Source organism: Rhipicephalus sanguineus, chromosome 4 (assembly GCF_013339695.2).
Source record: "Rhipicephalus sanguineus isolate Rsan-2018 chromosome 4, BIME_Rsan_1.4, whole genome shotgun sequence".
NCBI lineage: Eukaryota > Metazoa > Arthropoda > Arachnida > Ixodida > Ixodidae > Rhipicephalus > Rhipicephalus sanguineus.
The window spans coordinates 177,620,657-177,647,138 of NC_051179.1; the positions used below are offsets into that span (position 1 = coordinate 177,620,657).

The following is a 26,482-nucleotide window of genomic DNA, read 5'->3' on the forward strand; positions in this document are numbered from 1 at the left end:
AGAAATTAAGCAAAATGCATCACACGAAGAGCGCCACGAGCGGCACATTTTGGAAATGATCCCGATGACGTGAGGGAGTCTGACTACAATTAATCACTCGTAATCAAACTAGCTGCAATAAAAAAAGAACCTTCCATGCATCAAGATACGTAATAAAATGCTGCTTGTTGGTGTCTGTTTGATTCATGGAAAAAAGAACCTCTCTGGCGTTGCCACGGGGAACGCCACATGTGGTTCAAAGGTTCCGTTTTCGCCAAACTGTGCTTCGCCCGGCACCCTGCTTTCTCACGTGGTCGCGTCTCAGTGGTAGTTTGGGTATCGCGTACTGCCGCGTGTTTTGCACGCTCGTGAAAGTCGCTGTGACAGAAAGTTCGACAAAATGCCACATGCATGTGATGTTGCCGGATGCCCGAATGGCGCACGCCGCCAGTGCACGCCGCCGCACAGTAAATGCGGGCAACGTTGGGCACGGCAGCAGTGACGTGAGAAACACCGCTTTCAGGCAGGTGATTTGAAGTGCGCTAACGCGATGCGGACCACTAAAACATGATTTTATTTCAAAATAAGCACTTCCTTGGCACAAAAGTAGCACCACGAGGTTTCTGGACCGTTATTTCAACAATCAACGTCGACTCAATATTTGCCTTTAGTGTCCCTTTAAGGATGGCTTGCGTCTTGGCCTGTGTTGGATGGATACCTTCCGCATCGACTCGGAAACCCCAAAATTCCATTTGAGTCACTCCTAGCTGGCATTTTTCTTTTTTGACCTTGAGCCCTGCATCTTTGAACCGCTGGAGGACCTCTCAAAGGCTACTGAGCACTTCCTGGTGTGAGGATCCCGAAATGAGGACATCATCAAAATATGGAATGACACCTGGTAGTCAACGCAGGAGGTTCTCCATTAAGCTCTGGAAAATGCCAGGTGTGACACTGCCACCGAATTGTAGTTGGCAAACGCGGAAAGCACCCCAATGAGTCACAATGGTCTGTGCATCTGCAGATTCATTAGTCAGAGGCAGCTGATGGTAGGCCTGTGCCAAGTCTAGCTTTGCAAAAACAGCTCCACCAGAGAGGGATGCCAGCAGGTGACTGATCGCTGGCACAGGATGCGAGTGCTGCTGCAAGGCATTGTTGATTGTCGAACAGTCTGCACAGATGCGGACGTCTCCATTTGCCTTCAGTGGCGTAACAATGGGGTTTCTCAACGAGCGTGATCAACCAGCTCCAGGATTCCCTGTTGTACCAGTTTGTCCAGTTCGGCGTCGATTTTTGGTCGTAGTGCAAAAGGAACCCTCCTTGCTTTTAGGCGGATAGGCACAACATCGGGGTCAAGTGCAAAATGCACAGGCGGTCCCTTGTAACAGCCCAGTGTCCCATCAAACACAGAGGCAAAGTCTTTGAATATGCTATAAAGTGATGATGCCAGTTGGTCAGTATGTTGCACTCCCGTAATATCAATCCCAAGTGCGGGAAACCAATCAAGTCCAAGAAGACTTCGGCACTTCCCCTTGACAATGACAAGGCGCAGCTGGCCGTCAAAATCTTTTAACTGCACTTGTACGGTACCAATCCCCTGTACAGCGATGCAGTCGGCCTGATAGTTTCTCGTGATAATGTCAAGCGGCTGTAGATTTGGGACACACCCCTTTGGAAAAATATGTATGGCTGTGGCGTCAGAAATGGTGGAGACAATGGAGGAGAACTGCCCCAACAGTGCCACCATGCGGGTCCAGCAAGCAGAGTCACTGCTTCCTACAGTGATGCCTAGCCGCCCCTGGGAGCGAGTCGGGATGGACATTTTTCATCACGAAGAAGCAGACTACCTTCTCCTCGTCGATTACTACTCAAGGTGTCTTCGCAAGGCATGGGATCCCGGAGGCCCTCGTCAGCGACAGTGGACCCCAATTTTCGGCAGCACAGTTCTGCGCCTTCTGCCAGAGCTACGGCTTCTCCAACGTCACCAGCAGTCCCAGGTACCCGCAGTCCAATGGCGAAGACGAGCGGATGGTGCGGACTGTAAAGGAACTTTTCAAGAAGTCTCCAGACTGGCTTTTGGACCTCTTGTCCTACCGTAACGCACCTGGTGTGACCGGGTACGGCCCCGCTCAGCTGCTCATGGGGCACAGCCTCAGGACTCGCCTTCCAGTCCCACCAGCCACGTTGCTTCCAGGATCCCCTCACACTGCCGATTTCCACAGGTGCAACACTGCCCAACAACGTCGCCATCATCAAGATTGTGACCGTCGGCATTTTGCACAGGAGTTGCGTCTCGTCGGAGAGGGGGAGAGAGTCTGAATTCGCGACGCAGAATGTGCTGGCCCAATTCTTAGCCCAGCGCAGCGTCCATGATCCCACATGGTCCAGACAGATGCAGGTGCTCTCGTCCGCAAGCGGAGACACCTGGTTCCGTAGCAGTCTCCGTCATCAGATGGTTGTCACCTCGGCAGCTCCAGTTCACTGCCACAAGGATCCCAAAGCCCGCCATGGACTCCAACACGCCCAGAGCCAGTGTGCAGCAGTCCAGCTCCTAGGGCGGTCACTCCTCTACCAGCTGCATCGCCACGAGTTGCCCCGGCTACTCTCTCAAGGCCGCCAGTGTCGGTTGTGTGCACTCGGTCTGGACGTTGTGTTAGGCCACCGGTGCGGCTGAACTTGTAGAGCGTGTCATGAGACATTTGTCATTATGTTACATGCCTGAGAGCGAGGGGTTGCTTTCTGTTACTTTCCCAAAAGGGGGGACGTAGATGGTGCGAGTTCCGAGCCAAATATGAGGCGCCCTCTATAGGATGTAGTACATAAAGGGTGTACTGACAATAAACGGGGGCACTTTTGTTAGAGACTTGGAGCGTGCGTGTTGACTCCGCGGCCCTCGGGCTTAGGCCCACATCCTCGGCCGCCTCGGCTCGAACCCGCCCACCACACTGACGTTCAGGGAGTTGTCGGGGCGTGGCGCGTAAATTGTGTCTTTTACTGGTGCTCCCCAATTGGGCTTCTCGACTTACAAGTGTATTGTGCGACTCAATGACTCCTTTCTGGAGGCCAAACGACAGGACGGAAAGTCACAGGATTGGTGGGAGCTGCGGACACTGGTTTCGAGGCCCTCAATGTTGGCAGACTCGGGGCTTTATAAGCCGAAGACTTTTTGTAAAAAGTTCTCTCTTGGTATCTCTCATCGTGCATCTATGTAAATAAACTTCTGTCATCACGTACAAGCACTCTCCTCTCTGCAAAAGTTGGACGATGGGTCCGTTGACGGGGGCCAGCTAACAAAGTCAAACACCGCCAGACACGAGTCCCAACACTTCATGTACGAGCTTTAAAATCGCATAGTGGCTGCTCATGCATGGCTGCATTGCTGTTCACATCTCTATATTGTTTATTACGTTGCTCTAATAGGTACATGCTCAATGGGCAGCTCGTGTGCATCGTCGATTTTTACTGACTGGACCAATTGCGCCGGAGCATGTCGTTCGTAGTTCTTTTTCAACTGTGGAGTTTCACAAGGTACCACATACAGTGGGATGCTTTGCATGCATGTTGCTTCACTGTGTATATTTTTTAAGCACTTCATACGCTTTGAAATGTTATCAGGTGCTTCAAATGTGTGATACTTATCTTATAAAATTGAAAAATGCTGTTCCCTGAAATGCATTGCATACGATTATGGATGCGCTATTGTTGGTTTTGGTATTATACGAATTCATAAAATTCCCCGGCTGAATTCCATTGTCAGGGGTGGGACAGCTCAGACAGCTTTTGTAGCAGTTTTTGGAGCAGAAAAAACAGCATTTTGGAGCAGGAAAACTGTGCCTTGGAGCAGCTGGTCAAAACCAAGCAGGTCAACCTTTTTATTTATGGAATATCACAGAACCAAAGTACTGTTAAGAAACTGTTTTATGACAGCTATGGCAAATGTCCCACGTCAGAATTATTCATATGGTAAAGTTGCAAGTTGAAAATAATTTAACAAGGAGTAGAACAGAAGGGTCAAGATGTCACAAATTTTGAAGTCATAATAAAAGTAAACATTGCATGAACATTTTAGTATTTCAACTTTATTGCTTTTGCTTTTTCTGCACTTTTTTCAAATTCTTCAATTTGCTGAATAGCCTCCCTCAGGGCAGAATTTCCTCTAGAAAGGAGTACTTGGCCACTTTGATTTTGCGAATATCATTCTGCTTAATGCCGAAACTAATGAGTTCATCTGCATTTGACGGCAATGCTCCGTGCGTAGCCATGACAACTCGTCCGGGCCACTTCTCAATATTCCTGGCATCGCCGGAGCGGCGTATCTGCATGGAGTCGGCAGCTACCTGGCAAGCCGAGAACGCCCATAAAAGCCAGCGCTTCTTAGTCCGATGTTAGGTCTACTTTTCCTGGTTCCAGCTTCATACAGAACGTTACATTCGGTATCGCGGACGAAGAAGAATCATAGTTGTTTACACCGGGTCAGGTTCTACTAAAACTGGACAGAAAACAAATTTGCGGTTGTCAGTTTCTGCGTTCTGGAGCAGTGTGACGCAATGTCAGGAAATATTGCAGTTTTGGCGCAACTTGGCGCAAGAAGTCGGAAATGTAGCACTTTGGCGTAATTGGCGCAGCTGTACCACCCCTGCATAGTGTCCAATGGGCTAAAATTCGGATGTTCTGAACACCTTTCTGGCTGCGACGGATGCTGACAGCAGCATGCTCTGAAAGCTTCAGAAGTACGTGTGCGGCCAGTGCATGCAGAGTTGAAACTGTGCTTATTGTTTGCCACAGCAGCTGTGGATGAAACCGTGGCCGCTGTCAACAAGATCAAGTATGGCAACAACGAAACTTTGAAAGTGGCGCATCCAACGTTCACTAGGTCAAAGCGATGCTACTCGCCGCAATCGCTGTGGGCAAAACTGCGATGGACTCGATCACAGATAGCAACGATGCACGCACACGGACAGCACACATGAATTGAAAACGGAACTACCGTTCGCCGCAACCACCTTGCACAGAACCGTAGTCATTATCGATGCGATTATCAATAGTGACTGCACAGTTCCGAAGGTACACGGCTATCACAGCAGTAGATTAAAGGCATTAAAGTCACAAAAAGGCACGAAGCGGTTTGGCGTTCCTGTCGCTCGCTTATGAGTCATGACTATGGTGGAGCCGACTTTAGCACTTAGTTTTCAGTTGGCCTCAGGCGAAGCTCTGACGCGCGCATTCACGACAGCCACCTGCACCACCCATTATTGGTCCATTCGCATGTGTTGCAGAAAGATCCACGTGAGTTCTTTCAACGGAAATAAATGTTTTGTTTGTATATCGTGGTTTGAAAACTGATTTTTGCTAGTTTTTGATGATGTGAAATTTCGGCGGATAGGAATATTCCTTGATTCTACTGTAGTTTGGCAAGTGTTGAGTTGGAGTGTCAAAATTGTGTCTTGCTGCATGGAATGACATTGCAAGACGACCAGAAGCCCAGAAAGCAATGGGGTAAATGCGAATTTTATTCGCCTGCCATGTTATTTACCAAGACATGTTGGAAGGATAGTGCATAAAATACCAACCAATCAACACCTACCTCTTGGGGCAATTAACGATTTTCGTGTTCACTTTTCACGTGTGTGAGATGTATAAAATAAATAACTCACGTTGGTGACTACAAAATCAAAGTTTTAGTTTTGAGAAACAGACAACAAGGTCAAGGAGACAAAATTTTGTTCACAATCAAATGTACACTGCATCAGGACGTACACTGTAGCTTATGGAGCATGCACTGAAATAGGTCAACAGTACTTTCTTATCGCTGCACCTACTCGTGTCATGCACTCTTCACCAGCCAACCTACGCTGCACACAGGATATTCAGATGGCTAACAACACTTTATTCACTAAAGTGAAAACAGAAAGACAAAGTTTGTTACCTAATGTACAGCTTTGTTCTCAACAGCAGCAGGCTCAGATATGACTGTGATCAACCTACAGCTTCATTCTCATAGTCTTCACATTTAATGATTGTCAACAAAGTGACTAGGAAATGGTGGTAACGCAGACAGGCACTTGATCGACTTTTTTTTTTCACCAATTGATTATAATCAAAGCACATAAGCGGAAACAGTTATAGCCTCAAACAGATGGCAGCAATTTCGCATAAGGATTGCAAGAAAGAAAAACTGCTGCGGTGCAAAAGAGAAAAAGTTAGGAGCAGCTAGACACCATGCTGAATACAAACCAATGTAGACTTCACAGCAAATGGAAAGACACAAGAAAACTGGCTTGAATTGTGATTTCCAGTGCCTGTTCTCACAGTGTAAAATTCAATCTGAGTCACAGAGCTGGCCCCAGAAACTGTACCAGGTTCTTGAGCCATTTCGTTGCCAGAAACTTAAGATCTACACAAAGTCACAGCAATACACGCTGCGCCCTTTGTTGATGTTGTGGCTGATAACGATGAATTATGGCTGAGCCTTATGTAATGGTTGGGATGCTTTAATCCACCCATTCGTTACACAAGTGACATTGAGCGATGCCTGATGTGATTCAACTCTTCAGCCACGACCTTTAACATCTGTTAACATGATTCCTCGCCCGACATGACGACTGTATAGGGCCTTTTTGTGAAAAAGTATCAAGCACCAGCGTACAGTAATCCCTCGTTATAACGAAGTCAGCGGGACGGCAAAAAAATTTGTTATAAGCGCTATTTTGATATAAGCGACCACTCGAGAATAGCTAAAGCAGTCGAGCATTAACAGCCCTACCACTGCGATGAAGTCAGAACACAATGTATTCAGTGAAGCAAAAAATTATTATTGTGAATAAAGTTTTGAATAAAATTTTGAATAAAGCTCTGAATAACGCAATCACATTGCCAATCACACAGCGCACCCCATGGAACGCTATGGCTCAAGGCAGCCCGTGGTCTTTTGGCCACTTTTCGGCATCCAAGAGACCGTCGTTTTCTGTCGTCGCAAAGCACCAGGAAAACTTTATTTTCGTGTAGATTCAATCTTGGGGAACTCCAGCGATGCGATTACGACCGAAATTAATAGTTCTGGCGCGCTGCACTGTGGAATTTGACAGCTACCGTTCGCTCTGCAGTACAGTCGCTGACCGATTTTGGGGACCTGGCGGGGACGGCAAAATAGTGCTAAAAAGTTGTTAATATATTAAAATGAAGTCTACTTGAAATAGAGCAGCCTAAAAAATCTCGTCATGCTCTGCTTCATGCTACGCTTGGGGACGAGCACACATGGTCGTATTCGGGCTGAAGTAACGTCGTCAGAGCGTTGGCAATCGCTGCCGCCGACCGATGCGAACGGCACAGTTGGTGGCTCCATGGCACCAAGCACGCAAAATTTGACGCCGGTCACAAAAAGATGCACGTCACGTCTCGTCTGGTTGATGGGATTCAATGACGCGGTGTGGGGTTCTTAAGCCTGCACTGACATTGCACAGTAAGCGAGCCTCCAGCATTTCGACTCCATCGAAACGCGGCCGCGATCGAACCCAGCTGTTTCAGGTCAGCAGCCAAGCGCCGTAACTACCGCGACGGCAGAGAAAAATCTGACGCGCACAATGCCTCAGACACATACATGACACACCACAAGGACGACCACGTGTGGAATGACAGCTGGAAAAACAAATGAAACAAATGCACAAAAAAAACCCTACCGGCGTATTTATGATGACGATAAGGCTGACTGAAAGAGAAAAGTTGCGTCCCCTAGAGCGTTTTGCCAGCCAAGGAAGAGCGGGCATGGCCTCCGAAACTGCAAAATTGTGCGCACTGCCTATCTTAGAGGATACATGATTATGCACTGGAAGCCAAACCAAACTTCACTCAGCCAGCGGAAAATTCAACATGGCGGCTTTCAAAACCAAGCGGTGTGGATCAAAATGAGTGATTCAGTCCGAAAAATCAAACTTTAGAGCATAAAGTCGTCCGAAAAAATCGGTCGCGAAAATGTATTAGAGTTGTGGGAACCTTGGCGGTGCATTTATGAAGTCTGAAACATCCACGAAGTCCGTATTTTTTTATATCCAAAATATCCGTCGGCGACTGTAAATAGCTGCGAGCATTGGGCATTCGCTTGGTACCCGTTACTAGGCGGTAATCGGTCGTGGGTTTGGTACCTTTGTGGACTGTTTCGGGTTTGCATGAGACGTCGGCAGCATTAATTTGACACTGCATGCGCAAAAGGGTCAGTGCCGCTCGGCGACACCTCCGCTCGCCACTTCGTTCTAAGAGGGTCAAGCATTTCGCGCACTTCGAGTAATGCGCCTCAATATGCATGCATTTGGGTCGGGACCGGAAGAAATTTCTAATAAAACGATATTGCGAGTAAAGCGATTTCGTTATAACGAGGGATTACTGTAGTAGAATTCTCGACAGCCACTCGGGAAGCCTTGGTTAGATTCATGCTCCAACCCTATTTTAAATGCGAAGCATTTCTTAGCGAACTTCTGCGACTTTGACCGTATCTATCTATCTATCTATCTATCTATCTATCTATCTAGCCGCCTACGACTTCGTGCTCTCCTGGTCGCTTGGTTAATCGAATGTGCACCAAAATTGGTATGGCGTAACATGACTGTATGACGAACATAAATGACAAGTCATAACATGAAAATCATGACACGAATGTCATGTACAGCATGATTTACATGCTACGCTCATGGTGCGCTGGCGGCCGTTTCGCTAGCTTGATATACTCCAAAATTGGTATCTTGTGACGTGACTGTGTGACGAACATAATAACACGAGTTAACATGAAAATCATGACACGCATGTCATGTACAGCATGACTTACGTGCCACGCTCATGGGGCGCTGGCGGCCGTTTCGCTAGATTGATATGAACCGAAATTGGTATCTTGCGACGTGACCGTGTGACGAACATAAATAACACGAGTTATCATGAAAATCATGACACGCATGTCATGTACAGCATGACACACGTGCCACGCTCATGGTGCGCTGGCAGCCGTTTCGCTAGCTTGATATACACCAATATTGGTATCTTCCGACGTGACCGTGTGACGAACATAAATAACACGAGTTATCATGAAAATCATGACACGCATGTCATGTACAGCATGACTTACGTGCCACGCTCATGGGGCGCTGGCGGCCGTTTCGCTAGATTGATATGCACCGAAATTGGTATCTTGCGACGTGACCGTGTGACGAACATAAATAACACGAGTTATCACGAAAATCATGACACGCATGTCATGTACAGCATGACTTACGTGCGACGCTCATGGGGCGCTGGCGGCCGTTTCGCTAGATTGATATGCACCGAAATTGGTATCTTGCGACGTGACCGTGTGACGAACATAAATAACACGAGTTATCATGAAAATCATGACACGCATGTCATGTACAGCATGACCTACGTGCCACGCTCATGGGGCGCTGGCAGCCGTTTCGCTAGATTGATATGCACCGAAATTGGTATCTTGCGACGTGACCGTGTGACGAGCATAAATAACACGAGTTATCATGAAAATCATGACACGCATGTCATGTACAGCATGACTTACGTGCCACGCTCATGGGGCGCTGGCGGCCGTTTCGCTAGATTGATATGCACCGGAATTGGTATCTTGCGACGTGACCGTGTGACGAACATAAATAACACGAGTTATCATGAAAATCATGACACGCATGTCATGTACAGCATGACTTACGTGCCACGATCATGGTGCGCTGGCGGCCGTTTCGCTAGCTTGATGTACACCAAAATTGGTATCTTGCGACGTGACCTTGTGACGAACATAAACAACACGAGTTATCATAAAAATCATGACACGCATGTCATGTACAGCATGACTTACGTGCCACGCTCATGGGGCGCTGGCGACCGTTTCGCTAGATTGATATACACCAAAATTGGTATCTTGCGACGTGACCGTGTGACGAACATAAATAACACGAGCTAACATGAAAATCATGACACGCATGTCATGTACAGCATGACTTACGTGCCACGCTCATGGTGCGCTGGCGGCCGTTTCGCTAGCTTGATATACACCAAAATTGGTATCTTGCGACGTGACTGTGTGACGAACATAAATAACACGACTTAACATGAATGTCATGACACGCATGTCATGTACAGCATGACTTACGTGCCACGCTCATGGTGCCCTGGCGGCCGTTTCTCTAGGTTGATCGACCCCCAAGTTGGTATTGCGCGACGTTACTGTGTGACGAACATAAATAATAGGAGTTAACATGAAAACCATGACACGCATTTTCCTCAATGACATACAAGACGATGTATGCAGCTCTTTGCTGGCTGCTTCGCATTACATCGATTCCCACAATGCGTGGGATCTGCCGGCTTTTTTCTTTCCTAATTGTGCGCGACATACACCGGCGGCAGCGGCGGACAACTACACCACCAAAATCGACTGTTGTTGCGAGCTCATAACAGCTTGCACTGTAAAATTTTGGAGGCAACTTGCCGAGACCAACAACAGGCATATCTGCATAAATGCCATTGAAAGCCTACTAGTACTAGAAAAATTTTACTATTAAAAGCCCCGCGGCCTTCCCAAGATGGCTTAAGCAGCATATACATTTATTGCTAATTTAGCTAAGGTGAACATTCACTACCTTTATGTTCAACTGTTTAATGTGACCCTTTGTTACCTTGATAATGTCCTCCTGTCGAGCGATGCAGTCCTCAATGTGAGGGTGCACTTTGTCCGTGTCAATGCCATTCATGAATTCTGTGAAGATATGAAAGGAGAAGGAAGGGGTCGGTTACAGAAGATTAGACATCATCATCATTACACCAAGACAGTGCTTTCAACAGCCAACAAAAACAGTGGGTCAAATAGTGATATACATAGCAGCCTAGCCACATTTTTGGGTCCCAGCACAAGTACAAACCTTGATCACAAGGCAGGCCTTCATACTTCACCTGAAAATGAAGTCAGCATTTGCTGGTTAGTACTCAACAGGTGTACATATATGGCGAATTAGTTCTGTGGAAGCTCACAACTGGAGCAAAGTTCGTGAAATGGAAAAATCTTTATTTACTTAAGCAACCTGCCTTTGAACCACCTGTTGAATTCAACTGTCTGCTATAAACATTTAATAACACATTCTGAATTTTACAATTTTCAGTAATGCCCCCAAGAAAGTTGGATAACACGAGACTTGCAAAAGAAGAGCATTGCCAAGGTTTACCACAGTGGCCACATGAGTTAGAATTTAGGACATAACACTCACCTTGTTCGACAGCAAGGTTTTCAAAGAAGGACTCCTGGTCTGTGACCTTCTTGATCTCTTCTGCCAGGGAAGTGTCTGCAGGGGGAGTTCTCATTATAATTGGGCACATGCTTTTTTTTTTCAGGCCATCTGTTAAACCTTCAGTGCCTAAAATATTGTTTGCTTGTACTAGTATGCTGACCGGGTGATCACTGTGTATTTGATTTGTGCCCTTTAGATTTGTCTCATTCCCAGAAAAAAATATAAAATTTCACACTTGTATTCAATACTGCTCGTGCCAAAAGCACTCAAAGTATTGACATACTTAAATTCATTATTTTTGCAGTCATACCACCACTTTAACAACTGCATCACACAGCACTCCTTTGAAATAAAAAATAAAAAATGTTTGATGCCCTCTATCTCAGTAGACAAATAAGGCAGAAAAATTTTGCCAACAAAATAAAAAAACTGGAAGGAGTTTTTAACTTTAACAAAGACGTGAAAATGCTGGTTTATTTGGCATGGAATGATGCAGCAAGAAAAAAAATGGAAATCCACTTCTAAGCAACTTCACACCCATTTTATTCACACGATTCCTGCTGTTTTTATGGAGTTGTTATGCTTCTACAAATCTTCACAAGAAAATAAGGTGCCAGTGGTCGGATGTCAAAGCTTACTGACACTTGAATTAGCCCCAAAAGAGGTGCTCAATGGTTGGCTGATTGGTTGGATTGACTGATCACATTTATTTCTTGGAAAGTACCTGAACATTTATTTTTCCCACAGCAGTGAAAACAATTTGTCTAAAAAATATTTCGTTTAGTGCTTTCAGCAAAATATGGTTTGGTGAGCAATGAAGGTGGCTTTCAGTGAAGACCAGCCAAGTTTGTCTTTGTTTTGGATGAATACGTCGTGAGGGATTTTCACTCGTCCTACTGGCTAAGCAGCCTCTGCAGTGCTAAAACTAGCTTGTGAGGTGGTCTACAGTCAGTAAAACAAGACCATCTAAGAGAACAGTGAGAAAGACTGGTTGAGGTGAGGAAGCTGTCAGCAACCATGATGGCACTGTGTAGGTATTTTTCATTCACCTCGTCCCATCTTTCTTGCTGGTATGTATTGTTCAAAGAGGTTATTCAAGAAGAATAGGTGATTCCATAGCAGCATAAGAAACCTGCATTGCAACGGAGAACTCACAGGTTGCGCTTCACACTAAGACTGGTCAGTAAGCCACACAGAGAAGGCATCACAACTCACGAATCCGGAATTGCACGTTCTTCGTTAGTGGAACAGTATGCCTCGGTGGAAGTCAGTTCTGTATTAGGGCAATGATGGTAACAAATTTTCACCTCCAGTAACACTTGTTACGAAAGCTGTGTTTGGTAAACGTAACACTGTAACATTCAAGCAACCATCCTCACATTCACTTGATGTTCACCTTTACCGTGAAAAAATAAAAAGACAAAGCAGACAGCACATTGCTATTTGTGGAAGAACAGGAGCAACACAATGTGTGACTGACGGTTGGCAAGCGACTTGCGCTTCAGCTGCATGCTGGGTAGCCGGTCCACAAACTGCTTGATCTCCCCAATGGTTCTGGCGTCATGACGCACCTGCAATACAGGAATACGAGGCTAGGTGTACCAAGACAACCACAGAAGTACAGTGCTAGGATACACAATAGGAAGGACTCCTATCCGATAACCTTGAAATGGACTGACAGAAGGCGCATAAGATGTGCAATATACGGTGAAATTATGCAAGCTGACATGCACCACTTCCTGGCCATTTTCCAAAAATAATAATTTCAAGTTTGGGAAAAACAGTATAAGAACTGGCATGAGCAATGCCAATGATGCAGCTGCATCCCTTGTGTACACAACTTTGCTAGTATGTTAGGTTTATTGGTGCAAAAGCTGCAAAGGCTAAGATGCATCAGCTACAAGGTAGTGCTCACTAAAAAGGAAACCGATAAAAGGAACAAAACCTTCCCTTAATGTTTATTTAAAAGACATTTGGTCTCTATGGGAAACTGGAGCATGTTCCGATAGAATTAAACATGGATGGAGGAATGTTAGTGTTTTGTAGAGCCTGTGAAAATATTTCGGTCTTTCCTTCTGGAGATGTTATTAAGACGTGATTCACGGTAGAGGCTCTTTGCATTGTTCACACTCCAGTTGTTGCTTCCCTCTCAACAAGAAATTGTCAGTCAAGATGTGCGTGTCCTACACGATGACATAACACCGTTTCGATGAAGCAGGGGTGAGACGGCTGAAACTGAATTGGGAGCAGTTTTTGGAGCAGCAAAATTTCTATTTTGGAGCAGAAGCACCTTGATTTGGAGCGGTTAGCGGCATTTAATATGTCATCCTAGGAGCTTGAAAAATCAAATTTGTCGCAACTTAGGGGGACAAGCACATATTTTAATTTGCTTATAATACACATAACATTGAAACAGCCTTTGGAGAAAGTCTTTTTAGCAGATTATCACCAGGTATGAACTACACTACCTTTTTTCATACCATGCAACCTATCTAGCCCACGTAACAAACATATGAAATAATTAAAGAAAGGTTCTGGAAACTAGGTCCACCTCAAACATTTCAAAAAAAAAAGAAAAAGCTTCACACTTATCAACAATAAAAAAATTGTGATTGCACAAGAATTGTAGTTGCATAGCGGCAGGCCTTTGCTTAAGGTCAGTGATATGATTCAGCAAATTACTGCTTTGGCTTTTTGTACGTTTGCTTTGTCTGCTTATTTAGCTTTTTAAGCTTCCCAAGAGCTTCCTGTAGGTCAGTGTTACTCTTTGTCAGGAGATCATCACAATAAGCGCCTTCAGCTATCTGCTCGGCCATGCGGTTGGCATAGCGTCATCTGTACTGCACACTTTAACAGTCAACAAAATGCGTTGCACCGCCGTTCGCTACCACCTCGTGCGGGACCACCTTCAAGAGTGTGGCGCAGGTGCGAAACCTTGCCACACTGACTATCTCGTCAAATGCGCACGTACGACATTGCAAGAGTAGCACCATTGTAAGCGTACTGTACGCTTTTATTGGGGGACGACACAAATGCGCTTTGCATGAGTTCGCTGCCTCCTTCTCATGCGAAACCGCTAGAGCAGGGGTTCTCAAACTTTCTGGCCTTGGGGAACCCCAATGGCTTTTCCAGAGTGCCGCAGAACCCGTAACTTTTTCTTCAGCATGAAGACAATCGAAAGCAGGGTGGGGGGTGGGCAGGGGTAGGTGATAACGCCTCTCGACACACGCAACCACAGTATCAACACTGCCCGCATTGCCCTGTTTTCTCTTCTTTAATATCGAAGGCCATCGCCATTGATGTAAACCCCCAATATTACATAGAGTTGCGATTCCCCCACACCCCAACCCTCGCGCCGTGAGTCGCGTAAAGTGCCTGCCTACAATACATTGCATTCTTCAGGCACCGTGCAGCGCATGCAATCTGTTCATGCAAATGAAGCACCGGACGTACAGAGGCCTGTTTTATTTTTTGCAAAACAAAAAAGGAGGCATGCCAGTCGCACAGCGAAATGGTCATTGACCGCTACACCGGTCGTAAAGCTAAGCCTAAATACTCATGTAGCCCACAGCCGACATGAAGCGACACCTCTTACGCATATCAAAGCACTCATTGCACGTCTTTCACTACAAAACCGCAATATCACTGGATATAAAAGCTTCCACAAGATTGCCGACGCGTCATGAGCCAAGAAACCCAGTTTGAGAACCCATGCACTAGAGCATCACGGAGACACGTCACATGCAGGAAGCTAACTGATGCCGCGTTGACGTAACAAGGCACTTGCCCACGGCAAACGCTTGCGTAGGTGATCACATGCAGCAGCGTCGACACGAAAACCGCAGCGACCAAAAGAACACGCTACGCACAACAAAGAGCCTGAGAGTCAACCCCACTATGCATGCCACTCGGTAGTTTTCGCTAAGTGACAGTAGCGCCAGAACACACAGCCTAGTGAGTAGAAGCAGTACGCTCGAGGTACAGCAGCACATTTTCGGGGGGTCACGCATATTTACAACAGTCCAGAGGAGATTATGGCGGTGCCATGGTAGCCTTCATTAGAAAGGTACACAGAAGAAACACGCTTGGGCGTGTCTAATGTGTTCTGCAAACGTCTTATTTTCTTGGTATTCCTGGCGCTGCTTGGAAAGTCATGTCAACTCAGCCTTTTTCCCCACCGAAGCTGACATGGGCATCAAAATTCTTGCTCTTGAGGCTGTTTTGCAGCAGTTTGGCGTAATTTCTGAAATTTTTATGCTTTTGGAGCAGCTTGGCGCAGGAAAGCGGAATCGTATCAAAAATGCGCAATATGCGCAGCTGTCTCATCCCTGATGAAGTGTGCCTGGCAAGTTTAGGACATCCATTTTTGTAGGAATAGGTTTAACAAAATAGACTAAATAAAGTTGATTGACTGATTGGTTTGGAGTTAGTTGTGTACCCTGGAGAACCATTCCTCTTGCGACTTTGAGTTAAAAATGGATAAGGTCTTTGAAAGGTGCCTTCACGCTTGTTAATTTTTATGTGCTGCCATTAATGCTAATTCATTCGCCCTTTCTTTTCCTGGATAGCATCACAGCTTGGCACCCAAGCCAAATTAATTGTCCTGCAATGTTCCTCTGCTATCCACAGCATCTGCAGAACGTCTTCAAGGAAAGGTTTGCATTCTGAATTGGCATGCAGAGCCTTTAATGCAAGATGCTCAAAGCGTGCATGAGGATGGTGTGCAACAGAGCCTCCCAGTAGATGTTGCAGTGGTGTCCTGTCTTACCAATATTTGCAATTCACCTGTCTTGTCTTACTGTTACTTACAATTACTTGCAATTCACATGCACGTGCCGAGGGATATACTGAAGGCTTAGTCCATGTGCAAAACATTTTTGCAGGTATCCTTTGTTCAAGCAAACGATGCTAGTTCAGCATACAATGCCAGTCTCAGCTTGGCACATTAACTGACCTTAGTCACAGTCAGCCTCTTTGAACAGATTCATCAGCTGTATTAAGGGCACAGCAGAAGCATGCTTCTGCACTTTGTTATGCACGGTACTGCATAGGCTCCTGCACAGTCAATGCTGCGCAAAAGCATTCACTCGATGATTTTGATAACTCAGACCTCATAAAACCTAGAGGCGTTATTTTGGGGATTGATAACTCTGCTTTGCAGGCCAATATAGGGGAAACGTGCGGAATGCTTGCTTTGTTGTAAGAAAAAAACGCCAGGCCTGCGCTGAAACCGCAGCACAGTCACAGCGAAAGCTGGAAGAGCGGCGTTTCTAGAGCCCGTTAAGCTCTCTTGGGGCTACAATATAAGTACACTAGAAAGGTACCCAGTACGCCATAAATCACAATTTTTGTGAAGTTGGGAAGCACCTACTAAGCCATTATTCGTCATACTGCGAAGAAGCGGGGCACCAGCTACACGTTTGTAAGGCATTACGTGCATTTTGTTGACGCGACGACTGATGACGATGAAGAATTATGGCTCAGCCCTTTGTAATGGGTTGGAAGCTTTAAACAACCCACCAGTTATGTAATTTGCATAGGGTGACGCCCGGTCGCTATTTCCCTCTCCCGTCATGCTGTATAACATACGTTGACGTGGGAGAGAGGCGGGGGGGGGGGGGGGGGCGAAGAACTTTACTGAGACCCCGAGGCAGTAGATCATGTGCTTATGGGCTTCCTTGGCAACCAATACAAGTGCACTTGCGAGGAACCCACTACGCTATAAATCATTGTAATTTTTTAGAAGTAGGGCAGCAGGCACTGTGCCATTTTTCGTCATTCTACGGAGAGCGTTGGTACCTGCTAAACGCATGTAAGGCATTAGTATGCGCACTTTGTTGATACTGTGCCTGATGACGATGAAGAATTATGGCAGAGCCCTTTGTAATGGGTTGGAAGCATTCAACAACCTACTCGTTGCGCAATTCGCATTGTGTGACGCCTGGTTACAGAATTCGCGTTATGCAACGCTTGGTGCTTATTTTACTTTTCTACCACGCTATATTGCATATGCTAATGTGGTTCCTTCCTGACATGAAGCCTGTATAGGACCTTTTTGCAAAGCAGTTTCAAGCACCGGCATGGCTCAGAGGTTGAATACTGGGCTCCCACGCAGAGGGCCCAGGTTCGAACCTCGTTCCATCCTGGAATTTTTTTCTTTTTCGAGCGATACTGGTTACAGACACCAGCGGCGGCGGCGGACAACTACGGCGCCAAAAACGGCTGGTGAAATGATCTCATAACAGCTTTCGCAGTAAAAGCTCGTCAAGCTAATCATTTCACCATCGACAGAATGTGACGCATTTAGACACCTCTTGCTCGTGAACAAGGACACTCTGCTCGTGCTGATGCTGTGGACATACATCTGAAAAACACAGAGTTCTGAAGTGGCGAAGCACATTCTGTCAGAGCAGCGCCTCCTCTACTTTGAGATGCTTGGTGCGTCACCACGAAATCCCCCGCCCAGCTTGCTCCCGTTTACACGTGCCGTTGTGTTCTGACACTATTGTGTGCTCCGCCAGCGCGCGCATGCTCTTTATGGTAGCCCATTCGGAGTGAGCATTAACTGATCGTTATTTTTCCCGTTGTCCTGAATGCTCCTTTTTATCGTGTGTCTTCAAGTTTCAGTACTCAGTGAAAAAAACCACAATATGTGTGCACACACATCACTTTTAGGATTAAACGTTGAATTGAAAGTCAGCACTCCTCCATTCGTCTCTTCTCGTTCTAGTCTTGTTCGTACCGCAGAACTTCTTTGCTTTGAACCAGTGTTTTTTCTTTTTTTGCAAAAGACACCTGCAGATGCAAAACTCGAGGTACGATAGTGGAAAGTTATAGCAAGAATGGACTAGCAGGTAGATTAGCTTTCTGCAACCTTCATTTTTTTCTTTTTCATCAGTGCGGCTTTAGAAAGTCAAAATAAATCTCTGCCACGAATGGGCTGACTTGCTAGCAAGACGGGGACGGCCCCGATTACCCGAAACGTACGAGAACTCATTACAGTACCTTGTGTACTGATGAAATAAGTGCAGATGATGTTGTTATCAGACATTGGCGTAGCCAGGGGGCGAGGCTTCAACCCTACCTCCAAAATTTTTCAATTTTCATGTGGGTATATATACATGCATACATACAAAAGCACACACAAACATACATAAAGACCTGTTAAGACACACACACACGAAAAAAATCTTTGGCTACGCGCTATCAGACCAAAAAAACATTCCTGAAACCTATGGACCAGTGTTTGTGGCACAGCGTCAATGCAATATCACATGCTTGCCTGTGCTGAAATGTGAAAGCTGCAACGACGACCACAGGGAAGCATTTGTAGAACTCGGAACAGTAGGGCGAACAATAGGAGCTCGGCCGACGTGCCAGGCATCTCAAAGTAGAGGAGGCGCTGGTCAGAGCGGTGCAGGCCAAGGAGCTTCCACATAAATGTGCCTCATTAAATGTGAATGTTGCAAACACAGCTTCAACAGACACACTTTCAATGCTGGTCTTTCCCTCCCCTGTGAGGACAGCTGAACACACTTTTGTTTTTGTTCTCTGCTTGATTTCCCATAAGCTCACTAAAACCATCAGTGGCATGTATGACACGCTATTTGTGTATTTGTATTTTAGTACAGTGTAGTTGCAATTAGTGCAGGTAACATTATGTCGTAGGTTGTGGCAAGTCTTCATCTATTAGCTTCACGCATTACCATGTGCTCACACTCCATTCTTTTCTTTCCCAGTGCAAGTAAACTTAAAGCAGAATTTCAGGAAAGGGGAAGCAGCACCTCGTACTGGGACGTCAGGCTCTTGGCCTCCCGACTGAGCAGGGGGCCAACCGCGTTGAAGTTGCGGTCGCGTAGGTCGGCAAAGAGCTCCTCGGCCGAGTTGAGGCACAGCTGCTGGCGGCTGCCTGCCCCTTCCGAAGAAGAGGTCTCGGGCAGCCGCACCAGGTTGTGCTGCACCCCAAACAGCTCGTCCAACAGGCCCTGGTAGGTGAGCTGGGTGGCCAGGGGAGTGAGCAGGTCCACCTGCCGGTCCAACAGCAGCAGGGTGTCCACCTGGGGCACCAGGGGTGCCTCCCGGCCCACCTGCTCTCGGCGCAGGCGCACCAGCAGGTCGCCCACCAGCTGCACAGGGTGTCAAGGGCATTCCCTCTGGACAAGGCAGATCCCCACCCAAGGCTGCACTCTCAACATAACCGCCTTCGTGTGATCCAGTATTAGAACGGCAGGAACACAAATGTCGACTATCAAATGAAGGGGGTGCACTGCACATGCACAGGGCACTACCTTTCTATCAGGCACACACAGAGATCCATGCGAGAGATTCAGGCATTCACAAAAGGTAATCCAAGGCTGGCATGCACTTCCACTACTATCAATTTGCCAACGCACATTCATCAAGTTGTGGCACACATTCACACTTTCTAGAGTGTAAAGATAGATTAGACAGTCAGCCTCCGGGCAACAATTGCTGCCAGAGGCACCTGCCCACAGATTGAATGAGGATGACAAACACACGAAATTCTCGTGGAGGGTGAAACTTCGTGAGCTTGAACCAAGTAAGAGAAAAGCTTTTTCTACTAATTCAGCACCATGACTTACTTCACACTAGATGCAAATGAGGACAAGATCTTATGAAATTCAAAGAAAATGAGTCCGCACTCAGTGATGATGATTTTGTGCTCACTGACCGACACTGAATAGAAGAGAAAGCATGCATGGCACCTCTGTCAATAATTTTTTGTGCGTGGGTCGATGTTCCTCACTCACTCATGAAGAAGGTCTTACTTTTCAGCATTCCACAGCAGCTGGGGGAAGTGATATAGGTGGGCAAGGAGGCAGCAATGTTTATGGGACAGCATTGGTTTTGCAAGATGCCTTAGGCTCATCCAATAGCTGCAAGAAAAATATTCACCTTCCCAAATTCTCACCTTGGCCGTCTTTCCCTTGGCGTAGACATTCGGAATGACTCCGTAGAGAGACTGCAGGGTCATCAGTGCACGGGCCACATAGTGCATTGAGGTGGTGTCTTCCTCCACGTGGCACTCCTGCATTGTGGTAGAGACAGCGGTACTTTGAACGACAGGCCACTCATCTCGTCATTCTTGAAAAAATACTGTGGGCACGGCCAACTGTGACGAACATAAAAGGTCTGGCAAGAACATTCTAGAATGAAGGCAGAATGTTTAAAAATGACACTGAAAAACTGAGCCCAACCAATGTCTTCACAGATGCGAATTGGGCTAGTTGGTGCAAATCGACTTCAGACATAACTAATTAGCGCAAAAAGGACAAGGTATGCAGGTATGTGCGAGCCGTGTTATGCGGGTATGTGCCACATGTGGCTAGTGGAAAGGGTTTCATGATGTACAAGACATGCAGGTCACATTATTCATGCCATGACCTGTGAATTGTGTTCGGCATGCACTCATCTCCTCCTATGCCAGTTTTGGTATATATATTAAGCTGGGAAGGCGACCACGAGAGCACCCAGACGTAGGCGGCTAGATAGATAGACGGACAGAAACAGTCAAAGTGCGTTTGGTTCGCTAAGCAATGCTTTGCATTTAGTAATGAACACCTGGGAGTCTCTAACGTACGCCCAGTGCAACAGTATTTTTTTTTGCATTTCGGCCACAATCAAAATGTGGCAACCAGGATTTCATACCCTGACCCTGTGCTTAGCTGTGCAATGGCACAGTCGCTAAGCCACTAGGAAGGTAATTAAGCTCATGATTGTGTTTATACAAGGTTTCGAAAGTTCCAGCACATTATAGAAATTTTGCCAAAATTAAAAATGTTGCCTGATGAAACCAGTGCCAAACACAAGTAACATAAAAAGGACAGGACAACAACAGTGAAGTGCTGTCCTTTTTAATGTTCCTTGTGCTCTGAACTAATGTCATCAGCAAATCACACCATCTTGCCTAGCTTAATGTGCTCCTATGATAAAAATGTTGGCCAACCCCACCAGTTCTATTAAACGTGAAAATGGCTTGGATTGACATTAAACTAAATACAAGCAAGTCTTGTGGGTGCCCGCAAGTTGCTTGTGGCAATGGAAATGCGATGCAGCAACATAAAATAAATGATTGCACGTTTGAGAAACAGATGCACACGTGTTTTTGTTTTTTTACCACTCAATTAACAGTACTTCAACCCTTCTACGCAATAAACAGAGTATGGTGCTTCATTACTGTGGAGTTGTGATAAATGCCACCTAACTAAAACACACATGAAAGCTGCATCTGGCCTGCTATGTTTTCAATGTATTTTAAAGCCAGTCAGTTCAATTAATGAAAGGAGTAAGGGATTAGGATTCATTCGAGCTTTCTGACATACAGGAACACAAAAGAAAAACAAATAATAAGAGAATGCTCAGATGTTACGTAGTACAAAGTTAACTAGCCTTGTTTGACATTCAGCCTGCTGGGCAGCTTCATTCTGTTAAAGCTTCTGATAATCCAAAAAAAACATGGCTGATCCCTCCGTCATAGGAATCGGTATAACACGAAAGTTAAACGTGTCTTCACAGAAGTAGACCTTATTGTGTAGTGATGTATGAGAGCTTGTACAATGTCTATTCGTGTTTGGCAGCTATAGCACCGTTTGACGTGAATGCACCCATGTTGACAGCATGTCTCTATCGCGACGACTAACGCCCATGATCATTATTAAACCGTTCTGGTAGCTGACGATGTGATATTTGGACACAGCGAATCATGAATCCCGCGTAAGGATGATATCAACAAGCTCATAATCAACACTGGTACCCAGTATGCGCTTCTTCAAAGCGTCGTCAATTAAGGAGAGAAACGGCATGGTGTGCACTTTCTAGTAAATGGGTAGCCGACGCCTGTGCTCATGCATACATAACACATACTGCGCTTCAGCAACACAGGAGGTAGAGGTTCGTAGCCTGAGCCGCAAACGCGTGCGTCCCGCTGGCCTCTGTCTCGCAGGCGCGGCTCTCGCTCCACCAAGGCACGACATTCGCCCGTCGAAATCGCGTCCTTTCTGCAACGCATATTGCAGCAGTTTTGTTAGTCGGTGCTCTCGCAATTGAAGCAGTCGGCCGCGGAGAAATCCCATCGGTGCACGTGGAAGCTGCACTACTCCGATGAGCCGACGCACGCTAACACGAAGCCAAAGGCAAAGAACGTAACTGTGTCAAGCGTGCCTCGGCGACGCCAGCGCGGCCAGTCTACCTCTCTGGTATCGAGACGCTTTAACCATTACCTCCGATATCGCGTGCAATCTCGGAGGAAGCGCTAGCAAGCGTCGATCGTGAAGCATTACTTCTTTTCACTCCTCACAGACGGCGGCACCGCCCCGCTCCGCCAGCCGTGAAAGAGAATGTGTGAAAGATATAAGGCGCGTTCGCGCCGTGTCAAGCATCTCCCGAGTTAGCTTACTCGGTAGCGCGTCGGGCGCTTGCCGTCGCGGCCGCAACCTCGTGGGTTCGATTCCCAGCGGGGTATATTTTTCTTGGTTTTTTCACCCGTTGGCGTCCATTTTATCAACGTCATATCCGTGACGGATGTACTTGGTGGACCCCGGCATAAAACACTTTCGTGTTAAAAAAACCTATGTGGTTATAATTGTTTAGCTAATGCGAGTTGACTACATCACGAGCATGTGATCTTGAATAAGTGTCAATTTTTTGGCAAGTCAAAGGTTGTTAATTCAAATTTCTAGGGACCGAAAAAAAAATCTCCAGTTCAACATAAAAAATAACCTGCATGAATATAACTTTATTTCACAATGTAATCAAGGACAATGGTTTGCTTTCCAGCAGAAATTCGTGCAGTTACTACTTTTGCAAGTCTTTCAAGGTGCTCGGCAGCTCACACAAGCTGTCTGCAATGTCCAAATGAAATTCTTCCAGCACCATGAGGGCCTCTGCAGATTTCTCCACATCCCATCCAGTCGCAAATCAAGCCAAGTTGATAATCAATGTCCACGGCGTTGCTGTGTTCCGATTTGCTGCATTCGCTTTATGTACATTTCTGAGTCTCAATAGTGACCCAAAACCATCTGAAATAGTGAGTGCCGAGCCTCACTGAATGATGCATACATCCGCAGGAACCACAAGACGCGGCCAAATTAATCTTTTTTTCAAAATAACGATACTACAATTCTTGAACTTTTTACTGCAACATTCAAGTACTTCACCTAGTTTCTCTCCAGTACTAATGCTCGGACTTCTAATAAGGGTTCAGGGACGCCTAGTAAAGACACAAGCTCGGCTCGTAGCAACAAGTCCTTTATTAGAGTCTGCCACTCCACTATATACCCTATGCCAGGTGGTGCTCGCAAGCATCCAGCGCCATCCTTTGGCTCAAAACACAACATAGGGTCCACTACATCTTCCCTTCCAGGATAGTGACAAGTTCAACCTCCGCGGTAGTTTCACTGCACAACCACAACGCATACGCATAGGTTCACCACACTGAGGCGCACTTGCTTGCACAGGCAGATCCTTCCCTTCAGGTGAGGGAGTCATCACCACAGGTTGCACAGGTGATGTGCATGAAGAATTCGGTTATGATGCTTCCAGCGTTGACGTCGAGGCGGGTGTGCTTGGTGGACTTGATAGCAACGTTTCGTGGTGAGGCCGCTGTTGTCTATCCTTGGACATTCTGGTCACCTACGAACAGCACCAGATGGCATCAATTCCTCTGCACAACACCTCTGGGAGTCTCAACCACATACGACCTTGGTCACTGAGCTGGGCTTAGGACATGACCGCTGCAAGCTTTATCTACAGAGAGGAGTAGCACTGCGACGGCGGTTGTAGCCTTTCGCCTGTTGCAATTCCGCTGCAGTATTCTGTGCTTGGAATTCCTCGTGGTTTGGTAAAGCCAGAAGAAGTCGTTTTGGTAGAATGGGAAGATGGAGTTTGTAGTCTTCTCCTCATGAGTAATTGAGCTGGAGAGATACCCGAAACTCTAGGTGTGTCTCGGTATGTGAGCAGAGCGAGGTATGGATCCGAGCTTTTCTTTAGCAAATCCTTCACAGTCCGAACTATGCACTCTGCCTCTCCATTACTCTAAGGGTATCAAGAGCAGCTCGTCTCGTGGTGGAATCCATACGCTCGTGCAAAGTCGGCAAACTTCGTTGACGCGAACTGAGGTCTGTTGTCCGTCCGCACAGCATCTGGTATCCCAAATCGAGCAAAACAACTCTCGTCAGCAGCAATGACCGCTTGTGCTGATGAAGTTACCAGTGTGACTACTTCAGAAAATCTGGAGTAGTAGTCAACAACCAGGACATAGTCATGTCCTTCCAAGTGAAACAAGTTATTTCCCAGGCATTGCCATGGGCTTTCCAGTGCTGGCATTGGTATCAGTGGCTCGGAACGCACAGCTAGAGCCACAGCACACTTAGCCATAGGTCGGCGAAAAAATTGGAGCTCACTCGGACTCACTCAAGAAATATATTTTGCTCTGAGGGCTCACTCTGACTCAGACTCACCAAAATTTTCCTCAACCGGACTCACTCGGACTCAGACTCACTAAACTTTTTCTCAGCCGGACTCACTCAGACTCAGACCCACGGTTTCATCTGAGCCTGAGTGAGCCTGAGTGAGTCGACTCATAAGTCCGCTGGCGTAAAATTAGCTTTTTCGGTCATGGTCTTAATCCTTTTTAACGCCAGTATCTCCCATAATCGGTGCTCTAAGATATGCCTTTTGATCTTGTGCCTTCAAATATGAGTTATCATCATTATCATATATCCATCCAGTAAGGACATCTTTATGAAATATGCAACTCACGTGAGATATTTTTACCAAGAACTTCTAATGAAAGAGTTTGCGGGGGGGGAGGTCATGGCATCCCTACCCCTAACTCATGCCTCTGATCAATAAATATTGAGGCGGCGCTGAATGCTAGTGTGCTGAGATATGTGTGAATAGACTTGAGTATAAACGTAAGCCGATATAAGGCTGATAGTAATGCTGAAGATGAGTAGATATGACCATAAGTCGGCAACAAAAGGTCGAGCTCACTTGGACTCACTCAAGAAATATATCTTGCGCTTAGCGTGTATCCACACGACGGACTTATCCGCGGAAATCTCGTCCGCGGACGATCGTTCCGCCGCCCGTCCGGCTGGAAAGCACATCCAGACGACGGACAAAGCGAGTAGACGGACGCGCCGCAGCAAAAAAACATGGCTGCACTGTCTGAAGCGAGAGCTGCCCGCTTCGAATCTTTAAGCTCTTCGTCGCGCATTGCGTGGGCTGTTAGTCCCAAACTGATGATTGTGTCGGCTTTAGGTTTGTGTCCTCAAGCTTCGCCGGCAACGTATTCATGACAATTCGGTACTGTTTCCAAGCACCCTACTCGTTTTCTGAGAGCTGTAGGCTTAGCGAGTACCTCTATTGGCAGAACATGAGCTCAGTGATCTGCGATAGCTACCAAATCTCAGAGGTCATAATAATGTGCGAATGCTTGCTTGTTCTTTTTTTCTCTAGATGGCGCGAGCAGTCTGGAAGTCGAAAACACATTCATCGCTAGCAAAAGTATTGAAGGTTTTTACGTTTCCGTCTATGGCGCAGAGTTTCTTTTAAGTTGAAGATGGAGTTCGAAAGAAAGCGACGATTAGCTGCAATGGCTGTTGCATTACCAGAATTAGACGGTGAAGCGCTCTTCTTTCCTGCAAAAAGATCTTGTTGGCAAAAGGACCACAAGCATCTGGGTATACAACACCAACTGTACGGTGAGCTTTTGGTTACACCGAAGAATACAGGGGGCTGCTGCGAGTGTCAAGAGAGCAGTTTGTTCAGTTGCTGTCGCTCGTGGGACCTCGCATAGAACGACAGGACCCCGTGATGCGGCGAGCCATATCAGCGGAAACAAGGCTGCAGGTCGCGCTACGGTACCCTGCTTCGGGCAAGTGTTGCACGTCTGTGCATTTCTACTCGAAACATAGCTCCCATTTATTGCATCCGAGACTGTTCAGTTTAACCTACGTGCAGACTTGGAGAGCCTCGCTTTTAGAGCAGCCATTACGTTGTGTGTTGGAAAACGCCTACAAGGTTTAAAATATATAGATATCTGGCAATAATAAAATAAATCTTCATCGGCTAAATTTACGAAACTATACGAGAAAAAGAAAAAGCAGCGCTTGTTGCTAGACCTATAATGGCACCCTCGGCTAAATCTGTTGTGGTATTCCGCGCGAATCCGAATGCGAAAAAGAGCTTGGCATTTTCCGTCCGCGACGTCC

At 46.4% G+C, this 26,482-nt stretch overlaps 1 protein-coding gene and 1 pseudogene across 1 annotated transcript in view; one reads left to right on the forward strand and one right to left on the reverse strand.

Annotated features, from left to right (window-relative positions):
• Positions 1–26,482, reverse strand: part of LOC119390927 (vacuolar protein sorting-associated protein 33A) — a 59,640-nt gene that overhangs the window by 11,681 nt on the left and 21,477 nt on the right. The window contains exons 6-10 of the mRNA XM_037658643.2: positions 20,179–20,295; positions 19,031–19,372; positions 12,727–12,817; positions 11,226–11,300; positions 10,641–10,720 (exon numbers count right to left, since the gene is read on the reverse strand). Coding sequence (XP_037514571.1) covers positions 10,641–10,720; positions 11,226–11,300; positions 12,727–12,817; positions 19,031–19,372; positions 20,179–20,295 — 705 coding nt within the window. The remainder of the gene's footprint in view (positions 1–10,640; positions 10,721–11,225; positions 11,301–12,726; positions 12,818–19,030; positions 19,373–20,178; positions 20,296–26,482) is intronic.
• Positions 2,005–2,730, forward strand: LOC125758151 (uncharacterized; annotated as a pseudogene).